Source organism: Photinus pyralis, unplaced genomic scaffold (assembly GCF_008802855.1).
Source record: "Photinus pyralis isolate 1611_PpyrPB1 unplaced genomic scaffold, Ppyr1.3 Ppyr1.4_LG1, whole genome shotgun sequence".
Classification (NCBI taxonomy): domain Eukaryota; kingdom Metazoa; phylum Arthropoda; class Insecta; order Coleoptera; family Lampyridae; genus Photinus; species Photinus pyralis.
The window spans coordinates 3,558,525-3,582,414 of record NW_022170249.1 but is presented as its reverse complement, the minus strand read 5'-3'; the positions used below and the strand labels follow the sequence as shown (position 1 = coordinate 3,582,414).

At 35.3% G+C, this 23,890-nt stretch overlaps 1 protein-coding gene and 1 long non-coding RNA gene across 4 annotated transcripts in view; both read left to right on the top strand.

The window, feature by feature from the left end:
* The first annotated feature begins 3,606 nt into the window (after nt 1-3,606).
* The window catches only part of LOC116171791 (zinc finger protein 609-like), a 44,279-nt gene continuing 23,995 nt past the window's right edge, over nt 3,607-23,890 (top strand). The window contains exon 1 of the mRNA XM_031488794.1: nt 3,607-3,633. Coding sequence (XP_031344654.1) covers nt 3,622-3,633 — 12 coding nt within the window. The 5' untranslated portion in view covers nt 3,607-3,621. The remainder of the gene's footprint in view (nt 3,634-23,890) is intronic.
* On the top strand, nt 21,030-21,487 carry LOC116171802. Of its 3 annotated transcripts, none has more exons than XR_004145528.1 (3): nt 21,030-21,087; nt 21,152-21,384; nt 21,436-21,487. It is a non-coding gene; the product is annotated as an uncharacterized LOC116171802 (long non-coding RNA). The 3 variants fall into 3 exon arrangements; XR_004145531.1 differs by having other exon boundaries at nt 21,045-21,087; nt 21,138-21,384; XR_004145529.1 differs by having other exon boundaries at nt 21,053-21,244; nt 21,292-21,384.

Below are 23,890 nucleotides of genomic sequence, written 5' to 3'. Positions count from 1 at the left end.
TTATAGTTTTTAGCGCGTTTTTGCAAATTTATTTCTAAAATTGTAAATTCTAAAGTATCTATTTTTTCCGGTTCCTCGAATTGAAAAATAATCTCGAAAATAATAAATGAGGACATGAGCAGACGCAGAATTTTTCAAACTACAAGAAACCTATTTACAACCTTGCTACGTGTAGTTTTGATATACTTTTCTCGCAGTTGGGATACTACGTAATAGTGGAACAAGTGCAAATATAAATAAATTTAATTTAAATGCTTTCCTAAATAATGAACTTGGCAGTGCGCATGCGCAAAATCAAATTTTGATACTGGTGTTGAGCCGTGTGTCGAGCTCATTTTTTACATTGACAATTTCTTGCGCAAGTTCTTTGGTTTTACACTGCTGATAACTTGATCAATTTTTTGATGTTTTAAATGTCATTGTACAATTTCACCAGCCTTAATTCGAGCCTTAATTATTGTAAGGTTAGGTTTGCATTTTTACTTTAGTAGAAAAAAAGTGAAAAGTCAAAATGTTTCCCTCTGTCTTAAATAGTAGATTACGAAATAAAAAAAGAAAGACCGCTATAATGATCGCTGCTAGGAGTCTTTTACTTGAGACTGAGTGCAAGAAAATGAAACGAAGGTGGTGGGTTAAGCCTTGGCTATTGAATAAGCAAAAGGTAGGATTAAAATTAGTAAAAAAAGAGTTTCAAAAAGATAAGGAACAATTCATCTCCTTTTTAACTAAAGTCAACATTAATGAATAATTAATCTGGCTGGTGAAGACAAACTTATTATTATTATTATTATTAATATCATTAATGTTTATAATTTTTAACTTATTGTCTATTACTGAAAACAGAATTGGAAAATTCGAAACCGTTCCCGAGTTATCGTGTACACAGACGGACGGACGGGCGGAGGGCCGGGCCGACAGAAATTCAGAAATTTGAAAATCATGAACTGTCTTTTTGTCGCTCGTTAGTAAATAATAAGAATAGAATAATACTTCCTGAATTAATACATAATATGTATGTACTTCGGTATGTACCTAAACATGTTTACTGCATTGCACTTGTATTTTTGCGTACATTCAACCAATAAATTCATTTGCTACTCAACGTTAATACGTTAATTGTTGGTGAACGTTTAGCAATGCAACATTGTTTAACCGTTTTTGGTCCATAGTGTAAACAACAAAATTCGTCGGCCATTGCGGTAGGAATTGTTAAAAAAGTCTCCCTAGTTTTTGATTAAAAAAAATACATTCAGCACACTCTCGTCTGGGAACTTTTGGGAAACCTTGTACTTACAGGCTACACTACATGCACATACAACCAACCACCACTACTGTCAATAATAAGTAGCATGATCATGACCCAGGGCAGACTAAAAATGTCTCAAGAAAGAAATGAAGTGACTGTAAACATATACTCTCCACTCATCCTGTAATCCAATAACCCCATACAAGACAACCAAGGGCTTGTTTTGTAGCTGTTTTACAGGTTGTTTTTATTTATCAAAGCAAATCAAATTTCTTAGGGTAGCACTGTCCCCCAAAATAGTTCCAGCCGGGGCACGGGCCCTTTGCACGTCCGTTCCGGTGCGTTCACGTGCGCACGAACTTATATTGAAAAAAAATTTTTTTGAAATTTTAGTATAGCTTTATACTTACGTGTTTTTAGACTAATTTACGTCTTTCGCAGACCCCACAAAAATGTGTAGAATATAGGCCATTAAATGTGGCATTTCAATATTTTAAACACATTTTTAGAATTAGATCTAAATTAATTTGAGTTATTTTGCAGTTATCAAGAAACCATTTTCAAGCTCATTTTATTTTGACGCTGAAATTGTTGTTAAAAATGCGCCTGAAAGTTGCAGAAAATCTAATCTTTCGTAGTGTTAGAAAAAAATAACAAACATTTTCCGGTATCGCGTGTATTAATTGCATTGTGCGTTTGCCATTTATAAACATTTAAATTTAAAGTTGTGATTAGGATTTAATTATGCTTTCTAGGAAAGGTACAGTGAGATAACACAAACAAGGATAAGGGGTTATTGTGGTATAATTTTTGTACTAACCATTTTTGGTCAAATTATTCAATTTTAATATCTCAGTAAGATATTGTAGAAGCGAATTTTCGTGGCCCACTAAAAAGTTTCCGTGGCCTACCAATATTCTGTCTTTCGTTCGTGGCCCCCAAGAAATACGTCATAGCCCCCGTTGAGAAACACTGCTATACAGGGTGGTGACTTGCGTCGCGCATCATAGGGATTTCAATGTAAAATTCATAACATGCCATTATTGGCTCCCCAAATTATTTTAGACCAAAAATGTATTAAGGTTTGTTATAGACAACAATTTTTTACGTCAATCAACCGCGTTAGTTTCCAATTTTTTACATAATGAAGACAGAAAATTGGAAAAATAAAACCCGCATCTTTTTCAATGCCATGGAATTTTATAATACAAAAACTACAATATCCGTCATGCCATGGAATGTCTGCTATAAAACAAATCAAATTCTATCAAAAAGTATTATATTTAAAACAGCGAATTCAACATAAAGAAAGACCAAATGACTAAAAACGGTTTCCTAATATAACAATTTACAATAAATGTTCGAATAAGTCACCATTAACTGCAAGGCAGTAACCAAGTCAATCATAAAATCCATTTCGAACTACTGCTAATTGATAACTGGACATCTTTTTGTTTTAGAAAATTCCATGGCATCGCAGATTATTGCAAAAGATGCGGGTTTTATTTTTCCAATTTTCCGTCTTTATTATGTAAAAAATTGAAAACTAATAAGGTTTATTGACGTAAAGATTTTTTTTCTACAAAAAACTTTAATACATTTTTGCTCTAAAATAATTTGGGGAGCCAATAGTTGCATGTTATGAATTTTACATTGAAATCCCTATGATGCGTGACGCAAGTCACCACCCTGTATAGTACTCGCTATAGTATGTATATGCTACATGTTTGCCTTTGCTAAAAGCACCTGTGGTTAAAAATTCAAAATAACATCTTTATAAATAAGAAAATCTGTGCATGCCCACATAAAATCGTCAATTTCAGGTGCCCGAGCTACCAACCACAGACATACTACCTAAATGTGTTGAATACTGTGGTGTTAATGTCATGGACGGATACAGAAAGTCGTTCGTTGGAAAGTGCGCGAAACACATTTTAACTCTAACATAAAAACAGCATAATGAGTCGCCAAAGCTAAAAGAAAATTTCAATGTACCTACCTAGCTAAAATAAAAAAAAGATCAAATGAGTTGCTAACAGAGGAATCGCAATCATATTAATTGCGTTTGTTTTTTTGTTTTGTTTTAAAGTTTTAAGTATCGGTTCTGTTCGTATCTGAATTAGGTAAGTAGTGATATGATAAGTTGTAGATAAAATGCGTAAAGGAAATAAGCAACAGCGCAAATAAAAGTAAAACTCTCGTTTATTTGATGCGATACGTCTTTTTAAAACAAAACTCCTTTAAATATAATCGATGCGTGGCTTCCTACATGCACTTAGTATACGGATGTGATCGCTAGAACGGTGATTTGTGCCTTCCGCTTCCGTGACTTTATAAAGCGTCCCGTGGAAATCGACGACACAAATTGGCAATCGATGCATAATCGGGTGAGTGCGTAAAATATCAGAAATTCTAGTTGCATTCTATACACAACGTCATAAATTACGCAAAGAACAGTGTTCATTAATCATCAAAGATTACAAATACTAGATAAGGCTTTTATTTGCCGTTGTAATAGAGTAGGTACCGCGCAACATGAATAATGTTAAGCTTATATAGGAACGTTCAAATTCATCTCCCTGTTCTATTTATATTTTGATATATGTGCGTATGTTTTTTAGGGTATTTTTGTAAGGGAAATTTGCTATTTACATTTCGCCATCTTCGCCAATGTTATTCAGTTTACTATAATTTTTCGGATATAGGTAGAAAAATGCGATTCTGTTTTCGATTTTGTATTTTGAGCAGATTTACAACTAAAGTGAGCTATCATCATTTGCATGGATGCGTAGCTAATAGCTTGAATACGTGACTGCTACAAGTGATTAATAGGTATCCTACTACATTATTTAATTAGTTAATGGACATACCATACCCACATACGACCATATACTATATGTGTCATATGAGAAAAAACCTCGGAAAAAACAATAAAATTTACTCATCTTTATGAGGGTTTTTTACAGATAACTTCCACTCCCATCATATCTCATTACATTACCACAGAATACGGCCTTCTCAGAATAGAAACAGCAATGTTACAAATTTGTATGGTATTTTGGCGGATCCTGGTGGGTGTACTGTGAACTAAAGTATAAAAATCAGAGTAGCGCCATCTGGTCACCAGCTTCTAAAGTCATGAAGTAATTTCCCCAATTCGATCTAAATCATAAATATCGATAAAGAATACACAGTTTTTAAATTAAAGTGTATTTAGATACAATCATATTACATTATTTAACACAGAGAACTTAAACTACATGTTTACAAATTACATATAAAACTCAGAAGTGAGTGGAACTTACGCTTTGTAGAAAGATCCTTACATAATAATAATAATAATAATAATAATAATAATAATAATAATAATAATAATAATAATAACGTATACATGTAAACAACAGCACTCCCTCACAACACGGTACACAACATACTGTAATATCTCCACCTCTAACCCAAACAAACACACAAATACAACTTACCGAACAAACAAGTACAACAAATGATACAACATATACTACAATCAGAGATTCGCCTCTGAAGCAAACCACATTATCACGACCCATTAGTATTCAACCCAAACGCAAAAGCACTTTAGACTCACAACATGACACACAACATACTGTAATATCTCCACCCTTTACTCAACCAACCACACAAACACAACTTCCTGAACAAACAAACGCAATAAATACAAGTAACGCAACATGCACTACAAAGACGCCCTCACTCAATAAAGTTACACGGCCTAGCACAGCTAAAAAACACAATACTCTTTCCTCTCAGAAACACACCTCGTTATCACAACCCACTCGTACTCAACGCAAACGCAGCAACCTTAACAGCACTAGAGGCTCACAAAATACCGTAATGTCTCCACCAATAATGCGAGCAACAACACAAACACAACCTCTAGAACAAAGAAACACCATAAATACAAGTAACGCAACTTGCACTACAAAGACAGGTCCACCCAATAAAGTTACACGTCCTAGCACAGTTAAAAAACGCAATACTCCTTCTTCTCAGAAACAACCCACTCGTATACAACCCAAACGCAAAAACCTTGACAGCACTACTAGCTCAAAAAATACTGCAATATCTCCACCAAAAACCCAAGCAACCACACAAATACAACCTCAAGAACAAAGAAACACCACAAATACAAGTAACACAACTTGCACTACAAAGACAGGTCCACCCAATAAAGTTACACGCCCTAGCACACTTAAAAAACACATAACTCCTTCTTCACAGAAACACACCACATTGTCACAACCCACTCGTATACAACCGAAGCGCAAAAACCTTAACAGCACCACAGGCTCACAAAATACTGCAATATCTCCACCAAAAACCCAAACAACCTCACAAATAAGACCTCAGGAACATAGAAACACCATAAATACAATTAAAAAACACAAAACTCCTTCTTCACATAAACACACCACGTTTCACAACCCACTCGTATTCAACCCAAACGCAAAGCCAAAGAAACACTTACACAATAAACTCTATTTAATAAAATTACAGGAATTATTATAATGATATTTTTGTTTTGTTTTCTTCTTTCCTGATAGCGTTGACTATTGTGGCCATTAATAGCTATGTTGGTAAGTATGAATTACATACTATCCGTAGATTTCCAATGTGAGTGTGTGAATATTTTTTTTTTATTTTTCTTTAGAATCTACATAACTTCACCAGACACAGACACTAATCGTTACTTGATTTTAATCCGTGCGATTAGTTAACCAGGCTAGACCTGAGTTCTCACAAGAAACACCGACAATAATAATAATAATAACAAATACGACACCATACTACAAATACACGCCACAGATCATACTTGAAAACAACACACACAAATTATATTGGGACAGGACACTACTCACAGACAAAACTATCCACAATAATAGACCAGATATTACACTTATAGATAAAACACAAAAATCCATTTGTATTATAGACATTGCCATACCCAACACTAACAACTTATCTAAAACACATGCAGAAAAACACCGCAAATACACCGATATAGCTATCGAGCTTAAGACGCAATGGAGAATGAAATCTACTGTTATAGTTCCCATTATTCTTAGTGCTACCGGAGTTATACCAAAGACAATACACCACAATTTACAACTATTAGGTTTAGACAAAAACACATACAAACATTTATTTATTTTTTTTTTTTTTTAGATAATTAAAAGCTCTGAGCTGCAAGAAATTTCGACTGCTAAGGTCATTGAATGTTCTTGCGGGTGAGCAGTCATACTATATCTCTTTCAGAATATCTATAGCTTCCAGGTATTTTAATAGGTTTCCAAAAGTATCTTCTGCTAGGTTATGTTTTATATCCTAGCATATTGTTCGTAAATTTCTAAACATACCACAAGATACTACATACAGAAATGTGAAATGTAAATGTAAACAACAGCAAATCAGAGATTCACCTATAACGTGAGGTTAGTTCGGCGCTGTAAAACTCAAACCCCGCCGCATAAACGGCCAGCTAGCTCAGATTCTTAATTAAAAGAAGGGCTCGAGATGAGAATCTTCCACAGCGGTTTGTTCGTTTGGGCATATAACATAAGTTTTTGAGCTTTGGTAGTCACTAGAAATGATTAGTTGAGCGCCACCCAATTTTGCACAAATTCTGACCTCTCCTGTATAGAAATTGGGAAAACACAAGAGAGCCAAATAATAAATTCACTACGAGCAATTCTGATTTATTAATCCTGACAAAACGGTGCAGGATCGGCAAATAAAATGTATCTTCAATACGACAATAACAAATACTTTAAATGACAAAAATAATCCCCAAATAAATTCCTGAACACTTCCCTAATAATTACGTTACCAGCCCCCTACAACAATGATCGAGCAAAAATGTAGTTAAGATTTCAATGGATTCAAAGATTGAATTAAGTTAACCCGAATAACAACTCATATAGGCAACACTGGGTACAAGTAAATTAAAAATCTTACCTTGAATAACACATACGCTGTCTTCTCCGAAAAAGAGCTCTCCTTCGAAGTTCCAGTTCTGTAACACAAAAACAAACCCCAAGCTACAACGCTCGGAACGATTATATGAGCCGGAAGGGCCAAAAATAGCTTACTCGTAGCCGGCTCGTTTACCCATACGTTAAATACAGGTGCGTTGCTCTTGAAGAGAGCCACGACCTCAAACACTAGATGCGAACAAAATACAAAGCTCCGATCATAAATCGTCGGAAGGTTACACTAGATTAACGGTATTGAAGCAAATAAAAAAAGGTTGTGTAAAAGATCGTATCTTCCGAAAATTCCACAATCAGCTGGTCGCTCCCGGTATCGTTTAGGTGTTAGCGCTTATCTACTCGGTGGTACGCCGGATAGCTGCCGGCAATCAACAGGTGTTCGTACTCCGGAATATTCGCAAGATGCAAATTCATTTACATACAAGGATTCGTCTGTACAAGAATTCATCTACTACATGGATTGACCGGTACAAGAATTCATCTACTACATGGACCCCCTAAAAGTAATGAAGATGTACAACTCCCTTAACGAGATTTTTAATAACATACCTGAAATCGTCAGGAGGGTAATGAAAAATACTTAAATCAATGAAATAGGTATGGAAATTATCCAAGAGGTTGTGAATCTGAAAGAATTTTAGATAACATAACGTAAAAGAAAACCAACGCCATTTCACTTACATGTAGGTAGGGCGATGAACTTCCACCAGATATAGCCTCACAACGGAGAAAACGGCTTCTGAGTTACTCTACTCGACAACGCCAATAAACAGGTAAAATTGCCAGAGATTTTACGTGAATGATGGCAAATATTACCCACTGGTTTTAGAAGAATTCACAATGCCACGCTCTACAAGTACAACCTCGTTGGCTTTAAAACGGAAATGAAGTGAAAAAATTACGCGATTCTGCGCGAGGAAAGAAGCACGCGTACAAGTGACGCCATCTCACCTATATCCTGCCTAACGTAGCAAGCGGTAATTTTGAAATTTGAATATAAATAAACTAAACTGTTACACACCTCTGAAGCAAACCACATTATCACAACCCATTAGTATTCAACCCAAACGCAAAAGCCTAAACAGCACTTTAGACTCACAACATGACACACAACATACTGTAATATCTCCACCCTTAACTCAACCAACCACACAAACACAACTTCCTGAACAAACAAACGCAATAAATACAAGTAACGCAACTTGCACTACAAAGACAGGTCCACTGAATAAAGTTACACGTCCTAGCACAGTTAAAAAACACAAAACTCCTTCTTCACATAAACACACCACGTTATCACAACCCACTCATATACAACCCAAACGCAAAGCCAAAGAAACACTTACACAATAAACTCTATTTAATAAAAGTACAGGAATTATTATAATGATATTTTTGTTTTGTTTTCTTCTTTCTTGATAGCGTTGACTATTGTGGCCATTAATAGCTATGTTGGTAAGTATGAATTACATACTATAGTCAGTAAAATGAGTAAGTTCGCATATCGGATTAGCGCTTATATTCACAGAGCGCATGAGGTTATACATCTTTCCTTATTTAAAACATGACATTTGAGGTAGAGGGCAAGTGCGTATCTAGTTTTACGAACCGCGGGCGGTGAACTAAGAATTACACTGGACGTTACAGACGTTTAAAATGGAGGTTGTTGCAGCAAAAAGAGAAAGCAATAGTTAAGGTATGTTGGTCTCGGAATGGGAAACACCCACTTAAAACACTTTTGAGTGTCACTGGCTTGACGCTTTTAAGTGGGTATTTCCCATTCCTAGACCAACATACCTTAACTATTGCTTTCTCTGTTTGCTGCAACAACCTCCATTTTAAACGTCTGTAACGTCCAGTGTAATTCTTAGTTCACCGCCCGCGGTTCGTAAAACTAGATACGCACTTGCCCTCTACCTCAAAGTTTTAAATAAGGAAAGATGTATAACCTCATGCGCTCTGTGAATATAAGCGCTAATCCGATATGCGAACTTACTCATTTTACTTACTATATCCCTAGATTTCCAATGTGAGTGTGCGAATATTTATTTTATTTTTTATTTTTCTTTAGAACCCTACATAACTTCACTAGACACAGACACAGACACTAATCGTTACTTGATTTTAATCCGTGCGATTAGTTAACCAGGCTAGACCTGAGTTCTCACAAGAAACACCGACAATAATAATAATGTTTATTGTGAAAAACACAAATGGTAGGAGTTCAGCCAAAGCTGTTATTCCACTCCACCAGCAAGTACAGATACATTAAACTAACTTAATTTTAAGTGCAATATAAAAGAAAGAAGATAAACTATAATAACAGAAAGATAACTTACAAATAATGTTAAATAGATGTAAGTAAGTAAGTATGTTAAGTATAATATCGTTGAGTCAAAGTTATTCAATGGTACAATTCAATCATTTGCGGTTTCAGATTATTTTTAAAAAAATTCTTACTCTTAATGTCTCTCCCTTGAATATATTTATTTAACAAAGTGGGCGCTACTACTGAGTAGCTACATTCATATTTTGAAGTTCTATGGGCTGGAATATTGTACAAATGTTTGAACCTTGTATTCACGCTATGCAAATCAGATCGCAAAATCAACTGGCTGTATAAGTAACCTGGACTTTTATTTACAAGTAGATTATATAAAAACCTAACGCATTGTAAACAAAACATTTCTTCCATTTTTAAGATTGAGTTTTTGTAATAATATGGCGTAACATGTGCACTATAGTTAATACTAAAAGAGTAACGTAAACAAGTGTTTTGTAACATTTGAATTTTGTTCCTATACACCTTTGTAAGAAAACTGTAATATACAATGCTGCAGTAATTGAAGTTACTCATAACTAGGCTTGTGGCTAAAGACCATTTCAATGAAGACGACAACACCTTTTTAAATTTATAAATATATTTGAACTTCGCAAAAGATACCTGCAACATTTTATACGTGTTTTTCAAAATTTAAATGTTTATCAAACCACACCCCCAGATTCTTCCCCACATCACTAAGCGAAACAGTTACGCCACCTACTTTTATTTGCTCACTTAAGTGCTCTAATGCGCGTTCACGTGAAGTTTTACCACCAATACACATAGCTATTGTTTTAGTCGGATTTAGAATCAAACCATTTGCCACAGACCACTCCGAAACAAGACGCAAATTGTTGTTTAAACTATGCACTGCTTGATTCACTCGAGACGGATTACACGATGTATACATTAGCGTATCGTCCGCATATAGATGAACAGTACAGGCGTCGGTAAGTGACAGCGGTAGATCAGAAGTAAAAATTATAAACAACAAAGGGCCAAGTATACTGCCTTGTGGTACTCCTTTTAGGATCTTAACTTCATTGGAGATCTCACCATAAAGTTTTACGCACTGCGTTCTGTTATCTAGATAACTACAGAACCATTTGATTGAGTTGGCAGAGAGTCCGTAGTATGCCAATTTGGCGAGAAGCAATTTATGGTTAATCACATCAAATGCTTTGCTGTAGTCCATTAGTACCAGTAGGGTGACGTCCTTTTGATCAATTGCTGTAGCAATGTCGTTAGTAATTTTGAGAAGTGCTGTGTTTGTACTGTGAAATGGCCGCAATCCTGATTGAACGTTGGGGATGATATATCGGTGGACATGTTGATGTAATTGTTCGTACACTACTCTTTCCAGAATTTTTGAAAGGGTCGGTAATATACTGATTGGACGCAGGTCGCTCATGGAAGTTGGGCTTGAAATTTTAGGAACAGGAATTATAATGGAGTTCTTCCATAGAGATGGTACTACTGAGTGACTGAGGGAAGTGTTAATAATGTGCGTTATTAGGGAGCAACAAGTTTTAAAAGCTTTAAGTTAATGTTGTCAATTCCTGTCGCATTTGACATTAGTTTTTTAATTATTTTAGATACGTCGAGTTCACTAACTGCTTTAAGTCAAATTTATCCATCACATCCCTTTTACAGTTGTTGTTGTAGAAATGCAAGAGGTTATCGTCAATGTTTGGTGGATTTATTGAATTAATGAAATATTGATTAAGGTCTGAAGGGCGACAAAGACCTGGCGGAATTTGAGGTTTATTAGGCCTATGGATTTGGAGGTTTTGAAGGGTTCTCCAAAGCTTTTGTGGGTTATTCGAATTTAGTTCTAAAACATACTTTACATCATTTTCCTTTTCTCTTCGTATAGCGGCCGTACACACGTTTCTTAAACTTTTGAAATAACGATAATCACTCACTGATTTGGATTTTAAAAACTTTTTATATGCTTTGTCCTTTAGACGAATCATTTCAATCACTGTTTGAGTTATGTAAGGCCGATTTCGTCTCCTATTGCAGGTTATTGTCTTCAGAGGTGCATGCATGTCAAATAAAAACAAAATGGCCTCATTTAGAAAAGAAATTTTAGCATCAACTTCGCTTAATTCTTGAATAAAATCCCAATGCATGTTGCCAGCGTCTCGAGCAAAAAGTACTGGATCAAACAGACTAAAATCACGATAAGTAATAATAGTTCGCGCCTCAGGAATCTTTACAGGGATCTCAATTTCGCAAAATGTAAGTCGATGGTCTGTCATGTGTAGGTCAACTGTACCCACCTTTTCTGCAGATATTTCCTGACTAATGCAAATCAAGTCTATCGATTTGTCGTACGAAATATTTGGTTTTAATTGCTGTTTGGACTACATATTTTTGTTAAAAAATATCTTTAGAACTAATTTTTTTGTTCCAAGAGGTAATAAAACCGTTTCAGCAAATTGTCACACAAGTTTTTGACAACAAATGTTATTATTATTATTATTATTATTATTATTATTATTATCCCTCTCTTGTTTTGGGCCCTCAACAGGCATGCGCCCAATTACAGAGTGACCCGCATAATGCTATTTAGAGCTGCCTCTGCAGAAGGTCTTAAGATGGTCTATACTACTCCGGTATTTACCTTACGAATTAGGAAAACTGCAGGAAAACCTAATTCGGAGTAGCCGGTAAAATGCTCGGAACTGGCCTAAGGTAATTTCCATCTCCGCCACAGATGAAAAATTCACCTCAACCCAGGTTCGAACACCCGACCTTCGGATTTATAACCCAATGCTCTTACCACTGAGCCATAAATCCGATGTTAACTTGATCCTGGTGCTTACTTGTTACTTGAGAAGCGAGGGTGGAAGTTGTTGAATTATCTAAAACGTATTTTGTATTCATTGTCTAAAACGAATTACAATAAGTATCTACGTCTATATAAATATAAAACTCAAGTCTACACCCTTTTGCGCCTATACAGTTGGTAATTTATAAATTCCATACCTTGCATAAATAGGAGAGAAATAACAGCACATTTCAACCCTCTTCGCGTTTCAAACACAAAACAATCTTTTTCAAAATATGGGAAACGATGCCTTTTTGATATTTTATCGTTACAATCCGCCACACAACACTTTTTACGGTCACATAACTTGTTCCTATTTTAAATCTTTCAAAAGTCAAAATTGACATGTGTAAAACCATGTGTACGTATAAAATCGACGGTAATAGTTATTTACATATGAGTATGGTAAATCAAGGTTTACGTTAACGAGTGAGATGTTTACTGCCGAAGCGTAGCTGAGGCAGGAATTTCGAAACGAGTAGCGTTAACTGACTTATTTGTTACTCAGTTGTAAACGTTGATTAACAAGACAAAACGCAAACGGGTAAACGTCATGTTTAAACGCTACTGACTTGTAAAACTGACAGCAGACCTGTAAAACTGACAGACTGTAAAACTGACAGCAGACCTGTAAAAATTTTACAAGTTAGTAATCTAGTAATTTCATTGGCCAGAATTAATGCGAAGTCTCTGTTACATGGATAACATGATATTTTAGACATTTCTTCAAGATTAATTTAAGAACTAATTATTTACGTTTACTATTGTTTACAAATGAGTAACAAATAAAATATTGTACATTATACGCCAGGTAATAGTTTTTACTGGCTCTAGGAGATGACAAGCTCGCCTAACGGCTCGCTAGTCAACTTCTCCTATCGCCAGTAAAAACTCACTTACCTGACTAATAATGTAAAATACTATTAACATACAAATAATGTAAAACGTTTTATTTCATACTGCTCTATTTCTATTAAAATACCATTTTGATTAGAATGTTGTAGGTACACATTAAAATAAAAGCAAAAGTCGATCACTTGATTTGTTTGATCTGACAGTAGTTTGACAAATATCAATATCAATCAATCAATCAAATATCACGTTTAGATGGATGTCAGTTGCGGTTGCTAGGCAAAATTTCCAGTCTGGTAAAAATTTTCAGTCTGGTAAAATACGATTTACCAGACTCAAATCAGTCTGGGAAAGCGGCGATTACTAGATAGTATGAAATAAAAATATTTTCTGTAACGAGCAAAATTACAGGTTTTGCAAAAAAATATTTGAGTCTGCGATAAATAGTTCTCCGTACAACCACGGGAAACGCTGTACTCAGTGACAATTTAGCGCCATTTATGTTTCTGTTCTGTGAAGGTCTTATTCTGTGGACATTACACATTTATGTTACTCACGTTTAACACCTAACCTTAATTTCTAAAAGTACTAACGGCGCGGCGAACCCAACCAATAAGGAATAACTAAATTATTTGCTCGCAATAAAACTCAGGCCTCAACTGCAAACGTTTGAGGACGGGCTCTTTGGTGCTTTTGCGGACGGGCTCTTTGGTGCTTTTGCGGAAAAGACGGCAACGCAATAAATTGGAATAGGAACTTCTAAAACCGACCGTTTAGAGGTATTTTCAGATTATGAATTACTGGACTTGCCAAATTTACAAGTGAATACTTCTTAATTATTTAGCTAACACACGTCAGTAATTTTTCGGAAAAAAATCCAATCAGGAAAATTGAAAATTGTAAAAGAGTTTTTCTACAATCGATATCCAAAGTAGGCATTTGCGCTCCTATTTGACAACGCAAACGTCATCTTTTTCGAGGAATGTCGCTTATAAGCGACAAAATAAAAAAAACGCTCGCTCTCCAATTATTAACTATAAATCAAATATGCATTGGTCAGAGTATCCAATGACAACGAGTAAATGACATCTTTCATTTGAGCATAAGATTAAAATAATCTATGATTTGAGTGAAAAATTTAAATTTTTGGAAATATGTGAACTGCTCGATTGTAGAAAAAATCTTGTGTGAAATTCGAGCGCAAATTGATTGTCGATTTCAAGAGATTAACTGTCTCTTTCACTCGACAATATATAATTTTGCGCTCTTAATACACCAATAGTTATTTCCATAGTGTAAGTTCTATTCTTTACACTAAGCTATTTCTTTTTAAGTTAAAAGTTATTGATATTCCCTTACAAATTATCTCCTGAAATGTAACACGTTGTCTCCCTTCAACATTCTAAACAAAAGAGACGTTGACACGCTTCCAACGGCTACAAGGCATCTCAATCTTTATTTCTTGCTCTGAAGTGCCAATGCTGTAACTTTGAAATGCGAGTTCTAACTTAGTTGTGACTTGTGAGAATGGTTTATATTGAGTCATTATTTCAAAGCCGCATATCAGCAGCTGCAGCTTAATACAATGTATAAGTTTTTGTCATCAGCCTCATAAACAGTAAGCACGGGGGTTGCACCCTCAAGTCATCAATCACCACCAGTAAGTATTGGTTACTGCCAAGGGAATTCCCCATGGACCGAGCTGCCTGAAACTCTCCTGATATTAATCCGATTTCTATGTTCTCCTGTAGTTGTAATTGCAACCCCTCTAAGAGTGTAGTTAGGTGGAACGGGTTTTGTATAACAAATAACAGCTGTCATTACCGTTGCGCGACATTCCTGTTTTTGTTGTCTGTATTTATTTGTGTTCAGCGTAGTGTTATTTATGAATCGATTTGTTTAAAAGCCGCGGGGAGAAGGAAATGATTTTGACGCATTAGTTTCGAGATAAAACTGATGTTGACAGATCCGGCGATCCATATATTGTATAATGTTGTAGGTTTATTTCGTGTGCGAGGGCAAACGACGTTCCGCCGAAAATCAATATTGCGGACCATTCCAACGGTTCGTGGGTTCCGGGTTAACAAAGACTGACGGAAAGGGGATGAAGTTCTCATTAAATTCAATGGCGGGTGACGCTAGCGAGTAAAGCTTAAGGCATCCGCATCTATTTTAAACTTGTTAGCTGCCAACTGTGTAGAACTATTAATAATGCCATCATTGAAATTGACACGGGTATGTTGAAGACATAAGCGAACTCGTTATACTAATTTGGAAAAATGCCAGCGATGTAGTACAATTTCAAACACGAATTGTTAATTAAAGCAATAAAAAGGCTATCGGCAAAACCGCAGTGATTAAGAGATAACAACACAGTTTCAATTTACCCACACTTCATTACCCAATTATATTCGCACGATAAACACAGGTATTCATTAACTCCGGCGAAATTATGCAAAACGAATTGTGCTTTTTGCCGGTTTTTTTATTTGATTGCTTAATGGGGTGGAATCGGTGCGACCCTTCTCGATTTCAAAGGTTAGACTGTGAATATAAATTTAAAAAATGCGGCAGAAACAGAAGTCCTGTTGGATGAGCAACCTATCACTAATGTGGTCGGTTTGGTCTCGGCCTGTATTTAGAAGATTGTAATAATCTGTAAAATATTTTCTGATAAACCCAAGTACTAGGCATAAGAAATTTATTCGTTTTAGGTGCAAGGGTTGTGTGAAAAAATTACTTTTCACTCAATGGTGCAAGGAAGTCTATATTCGGTGAACGTAGGTAATTTTAGTACGTATAACCATTGAATTTATAACTATCAGAAGCGCAGGTTAAATGGCAGGATATGTGACTGTTTTCAATAGTTTAAATTACAAGACGTAGATGTCTCTACCATCGAGAAAGATGAATAATAATGTCAGTTTTTTACCTTTGTTAATTATTATACAGGAATCTGTAATGAACCCACTATCTCGATTTGTAATTGTTGTATACAGAATTCTAGATACCCAAGAAACGTACTTATAAGGCATTTATGTGGCACACAGGATGTTGAATGACGTAAGATAAACATTCTTCCTTTCATGAATCGTGACCTTACTTAACATTCCTTAAGGAAGATTGAATTACATTTGAACAGGAAAGCAAAAAATACGCAGGCATCCTTGATCACTGTAACAGAAATTAAATGTACCTACCTATCTATTCTTAATTTTTGTGTGTGTCGGTTAAACCGTTGCCACCGGTTAAACTACCTAGGACAGGGGTCGGCAACCTATTGAAACGGAAGAGCTAAAAATTACAATTTACAAAATTTCCCAATTCTTAAAGAGCCACAAATAATTTTTGATTCAATATTATAGTTTTTGGCTATATACAGGGTCCTGCAACAGTCCGTCGGTTTTTCCTACATAGCTGATAGATACCTGGTAAAAATATTGGTGGTTGCGGATCTACAGAAATTATTTTTGAATGTACAGGGTGTTCCATTTTTACGATGTCAATTAATAACTGATCTTTTTAAATAGAACATCCTGAATATTTGGTTGTTTCAATGCCGTTTGTTCAAAGTGCTATAACTATTCTTTTTCAAATGGAACTACCACTATTTTATTTCGCTATTCGCTTTTGTCTTCTCTTAAATGTTTATAAGGGGTGCCCTGTGCTTAAACTCCGCAGTGTTTAGGTTATTCAATATTTTTCACAAAAGTACCTACTCATTAATTAATTACGTGTTTATACATCGGAGTAGGCTGGCTATAATAAAAAAAACAAAAGAATACCAGAAAGTAAACAAGTGTCAAAAATTAGATAATTATTTGCTGCAAGTATACTTTTGATACAAAATAAGATTAATTAAAAAGGCGAATTTCGAACAAATGAACTAATTTCTTTAGATAAATACGGAGAGCCGCAACTTTATAGGTATCAAAAGAGCCGCAGGTTGCCGACCCCTGATCTAGGATCACACGTCACACCTGGCAATTTTGATACAAAATAAAAAGGTCGTTAACCTCTTTTCTTTTAAATTCTGACGTTTGAAATTTGTTCTCAATGGTTAATCGATAACTTATCGATAATTATCGATTAATAGATAGTCAATCGATAAATTTTAAAAAAATGGTCGACCGGTCAACAAAAAAAGAATTTTTTGCGCATGGGATTTACACAATATATATTCTGACTATAATAAGCAAAAATAAATAAAAAGTGCGATTAAGACATCGAAAATATTTGCTTTTACAAAAGTTACAGCGATTTGATTGAAAGCTTTCAGGGGCGAAAATTAAAGCTGGAATCTTTGTTTTCCCTAAAAAAAAAAGAAAAATGGAGGGTGATATTTTTCCGCGGTTACTTAGCAAAGAGGAAAAAAAATCCTGGAACAGTTTTAAGGCAATAGTCCATGGTTTCCCGTTCAGTGTTTCCTGGGAAACCATAGAGCTGAAAATTATGACGAGCTGACAGGATTTGGTTTTGTATCATGGGGTATAGAATGTCTCTAAAGAATAAAGATGCACAGGTTACATTCTCATTTAGATCAATTTAAGGATAATATGGGAGCTTATTTGGAATAAGGACAACACTTTCTCGAGACAATGGAACTTAGGCACCTTCCCAAGGCCAGGAAGTTGGAAGCATGATGGAAGATCAGATTCAGTTGAACATGACAAAAACAGCAAAACTGTTCCATTTTTAAACATTTAGACTCTAAGATAAACAAATTATAAATGTAGAAACGTTACCATTTAATAAATCATGCCTATGTAAGTAGGATTCTATAGGTATTTTTATTTTTTGGTTTTTTGCATTTTTTTCACACAAAAACAAATACATAACCATTTTTTGTTCTAATTCTTATTTGTGGCTATAGAAGCAATAAAAATAAGGTATATATGTCCCATGCGCAAAAATGCTGTAGACCGGTGTAATTTATCGAAAATGTTAAAGGATTGGTCGATAAACCTATAATTTACCGATAATCTATCGATTAATCTCACAACTAAACTATTAAGATAGATAATTATCGAGAGAATTTTTATACGACATAAACTTTTCAATGTTTAGGTATACCAGTTTACTTCCAACAAAAGCGATGTAAGAGCATTGTTGAGTTGTCATATGATCACAATTCACAACCTACTGCTGTACTCATTTTTGAGGATTATCGTCCACTTGATCACCTTTGATTTCAGACAACTTGAGCATCAAAAGATCCTGTTTTATTTAAATTATCTCTCGCAATATCAATACCAAAAAAACAAAAATGTTAGCGAGTGTACGCATGGATGATGTAATATATCGATTGAGAATATATATCGATGAGATTTATGAAAAAGTATCGATAGTTTTCTCTTGATAATTTCCGCTACTTATTTATTAATCGATAAATATCAGAGATAGACAATTTTCGTGGCAATAATAATCGATTATTATCAGCAGCTAACAATCATTATTAATTATTTTCAAAAGTTATCGATAATTATAAAAAGTTATCGATAATTATCAAACGTTATCGATCATTATCGAAAATTAGCCTTACGATTTATCGATAATTGTCGATTATTATCGAAAGTTAACGATAAGTGATTAAAGTTATCGATAATTATCGATAGTTATCAATTAATGATTAATCGATAATTATCAGACTGAACAGACTTATCGATAAATCGATAACAATTTCATTTATCGCTCAGCTCTAGTAGGTATACGAATTCACGTAAACTGGGACCGATTTATTTGTGCACAATGCTGCATGGTTATAAAAAAAGCTGATTCGCGAAATTTAGTTATCAAATGTGAATGTGGAAATGATGTAGCTGCCTGCTTGCAACGGACAATATTTTGCCTTAAAATTTTTTTGATCGTTTTTTAATAACAAAATCTCCCGCTTTCAGTAAAAATGTGGAACCTGCCTATTTTACTGCCTGTGAATAGAATGTATGAAATTGCATTCCTTCAAGGACAAGGACTGCAAGCTTCGTTCGTCTAAATGTATTATTATTTACATTACAAATTTACGCAATGCTTCTTAAGGGATCTATTTTTAGAACATTCCAATCCTATTTATAAAACCATTCCAATGATAACACAAAAAACATCCGGAGTTCCTGACATCTGACGATTAAAAAGGAAAATATTCGAAAGGTCAAAATAAATGGTTTGTAATGCTGCCATCTAATGTCAATGTAACGCTCCACTTTCGATCGCCCACGGACTTTCAAACGCTCGAACTGCTCCTAGCGGCGGCCAGTTGGCACATGGTCACAAACTGTTATATGGGATCCGCGCTTCTGATAGTTATAAATTCAATGGTATAACCCGCCGTCGCGCGTAACGCCATCTGCTTCAGACCCATTGCACTATTATCTGTCATTTTGAATCCAACATTTGAAAACATTTCCATACCTTGACGTGTTTGACTTTAATGCGATGCTGCCAGGCTCAGATCAATGATCTAAGCTGCCAGGCCCTCCACGAGCATCTACACCTTATCAATAAAGTTCAAAACTAATACTTGAGTAAATGTAATCATACGTGTACGCATTCGTGTACCTACGCTAGTCGCTAAGAACAAAGATCATACTAGATAGCCAGCGTATATGCAAGAGTTGTTTCGCGTTTAAGGAGTTCCATAAAAATATTTATAGGGGGCTTTCAAAGTTAAGAACGTAACTGATTCATCCGAAGCCGTCTTCGTACGAGTTCGAATCATATCATAAATACAAAGAGTGATTATTGTCTAAACACGAGACACATAAACAGGACCTACTCAACACCCCTCACTATCATTGGGATAAAATTACATTTGTAAGTGGGCGTCATTCCAGACAAGGTAGATTCTATTACAGACAGGACGTTACAATGAAAGAAATAATTTAAAAGTTGTACACAATATTCCCATTACTTTTTTTAACCAGCGCTAACCAATACATTTTCCAGATTTTCGGATTAAATTAATAATTGCAAAAGCGTCTTTTTTCTTAGTATAATTTCTGAAAACGATACTTTAGCAAATCTTCAAATATAATATGCACCTACTTATCCAGGCATATTTACATTGTAACCACACATTTATCTAATTTAGATTTGTTGTAATTAAGCATTTTATGATCGGGATAAACGAGATATCCCGCTTAGCCTCCTACATAATAAAATTGTGTCCAGCAAAAGTGAGTCGGAACTAGAAGCGTCTGTGGTTAAAATTTCAAAGAAATATCTCCATAAATATGAAAGTTGGCATTGCGCCGTGTGCGCAAAATATGGAAAATACGAAACTGATCGAAATGGGCAAATATAGACCATAACGGCTATCAATTAGCGAAAACCCGAAGTCTCTAAGTGGCCCAGGGGCCGAGATCTCGATGGACGGACGGACGGACAGACGGAAACACGAGCACATAAGCTTTACCTCAACTTCGTTGTGTTACAATAAAAAATTTAATTTAAAACAAGATGTGAATATTCGGAATTTTAATTTACAGTAAGGTAACCAGATAAAAACATCTATAACACCCACGCAAGGTTGCGCTTAAGAATGACTTGCAGATGTGTTCCACACTGACTCCCTGTACTGCGCAAACGCAAGCGCGCTAAAATTTGAATTTGTGTACAGCGGTCAAGTGTAAGGGGTAAATAATATACACATAACCGCCAAACGTTATAATTGAAGATAATTTAGCTTACCTATTATATGTAGTAGGTATATGAAAATGCCATGTTATCAAGATGAATTTTGTTGTTATCTACATTTCGAGTGCATGGTCATAGAATATGCCAAAGGCGATATTAGGAAACTGCTTCGGTAAGTACTGTAATAGTTAATTGGAAAGAGTTAATGACATTTACTTACAGCAATAACGTTACAGACCAACATTGACCTATGGTAAAGAGAGAGTCCGGTGCTGAACGAATCACAAAAAACCAGACTACAAGGATCATGACTGATAGCTAAAGTAGAGGTTTTCTTTCAAGTTGGCGCTATAATGTATTTAACTGGAATTCACAGTAGTGACCGAAGGCTTTAATTCGAGAAGAAGAACATATTCTTTCCGAAAATACAGCGACATTTGGTTTGTAATATGGAAGTCAGCAGGAACTGGTATTATAAACAAAACAAACAGTGGCAGGTTAAAGCAAATTCAAATTTTAGCGCGCTTGCGTTTGCGCAGTACAGGGAGTCAGTGTGGAACACATCTGCAAGTGTCGATATCCCATACAATAGCCCTTTATTCTAAAAATAACTGTGCTTTGCCATTTCGCGCGTCTTCTTACCCCGCCAGGTAGTTTGTACTATTCTCATAAAAACATAGCCGCTGGAGGACGCAGTCGACTTATGTGGCGGGACGAATTATGAGAGTCTAAAATTTATACAGCGCTGTCTATCTAGTGTAGTATGATCTTTGCTAAGAAGTAAGAACCAATGAATAACAATAAAGAATATTCTTTGTTCATTGGTAAGAACGAATAGGTTATAAGTTAACCTAAAAACTAGAGCGGCATGACACGTGAGGACAAGAAAGCAGAAGTTCTCAAACTAGTAGTGAAACTGTGAACTGAATCTAAATTCGAATATAATTTAAAGTAATGGGGGTTGGCGAGAAAATGGTATGTTTTATTCGTACAAAAAATGCGTTTTCGTCCCGAAAACTGACATTTTTTGTACTAATGAAACAAATAACTATTCTAGTACGAAATCTTGTCCAAGTACGTATTTAAGGGAATGAAAGCATCGCAAGAGGAAGGATAATGAATCAATCGAGGAATCAATCAATTCTAAACAATTTTTCGATTCGATTTTAATCTTATTACAAGTGGTTAGGCCACCAACAATCCACCAACCGTTCAAGCATATTTGTTATTTATTAACGATCCTCAAGATCGTTTATAATTTTATATTGCTGCCTGCGTGTCCGTCCGTCTGTCTATCCTTTGACCTTTGTGTAGAAACGTTCGATCGCTTTGAAAATTGAAACATCTTCAGAATATAAGAAAGGTCGCTATTGTTTTTCGTCTACGTAGACTAACGGGCCGAAAAGTTACAGCTAAAAAACTGCCCAAACCTCAAAAAAGGGTTTCTTTTATAATTCTTGTTACAAAGAACATATGGTAAATATTCCTTAAACCTCAGGTAAACTATGCAGATAAAAAAAATTGCGCATAAGCGACCGAACTTTTATATTTGCGCCATCTCAAATTTTTTATCTGTTAAGGTATTTAATTGAAATTTTGTACGTGGGCACCTCAAATAAAAGTAAAACTGATGCCGGTCAAAAAATTTGTTTTTATTTGTTCACATATTTAAATGGAATGTATGTACGGACCTAGAAACTAATGCCGGCGATTCAAAATTTTGTTTTACAACCTATGCTGATCTCTTAATGTGTGTTGTAAAAATGATGTATGGACGAAGCTCTCGAGGATCGTTCGGTATTCAGTTGTATCGGCTTTTTGTTAAATGCAACGGATCAAGTAGAACGAATTAGTGGTCAAAATTAGAAACTTTCTGTTATTCGCTCTAAACAATTTTGCTGATTCAATATTAACAAGATACGAAGAATCGCATACGATTTTCAGTAGGGGATTTTTTTGCCACTCAACTCACATTTGGAAACCAGACTTTTGATCCGGCTCATTTATTTATTATTCCTCTCTTGTTCTGGGCCCTCAACAGGCTTGCACAATTACAGAGTGACTGAAATTTGACATCGTTATCTTTTTTCGTTCTCGAGTTAGGCGAGGAACGGACGGACAAAACCATCACACAAGGGGAATTTTTTCCCCCTAAAAATGATCAAATTCATTTACGTATCCTAGATCTTGATAAAACGGCAATCTAAAATCAAAAGTGCATTTATGTACGCACCATAAATTTCTTTTTGTGAACAGACAAAACTACTAACGCAGGTGTAAGGGCAACACAATAACCTACTAGGTATACAGGCTGATACAACTTCGAGGGCCACCATGGGGATCTCGGGAACTGTAAGAGATAGGTAGGTAGTTTAAATTTGATAAAGTTGCGTATTTTGATGCTTAACTAAATGCAGTTTTGAAACTAAAAAAATTCCGACTACTGTCGGAGATATCCGGAAAAAAACGAAATTTTGCAAAATGCTCTACATTTTAATTTTGACGTTTCGTCTCCAGTCAACCAACATCAACTTAGTTTTCACTTTTTAGCGCATTTCCACAAAAATAAAAAAAAAATGCGCTATTGTGGCCACTTTGTCCGTCCGTCCGTCCGTCCGTCCGTCCGCTAACTTTGCGACGCTACTAGTTTTTTTATCTTAAGAGCTATTGTTCTACTTTTTTCGCTATTTGGTTCGTTATGGTGTCGAGTCTTGTACCAAGGAAGGAATTTTTTCTGTACCGCTTACAAAAAAAGTTATTGTAAAAAAAACAAAAAACCGTTTTTTACATGTTCCATAATTTTACACTTTTGCCGTTTATTAACGATCCTAGAGATCGTTTATAATTTTGCATTGCTATCTGTCGTCTGCCTGTTGGTCTGTCCGTCTGTTCCTTTGTCTGTCTGTCCATCTATCTGTCCGTGTGAACGATAACTTTGTTTAGAAATGTTCGATCGCTTTTACATCTCCGTTAGT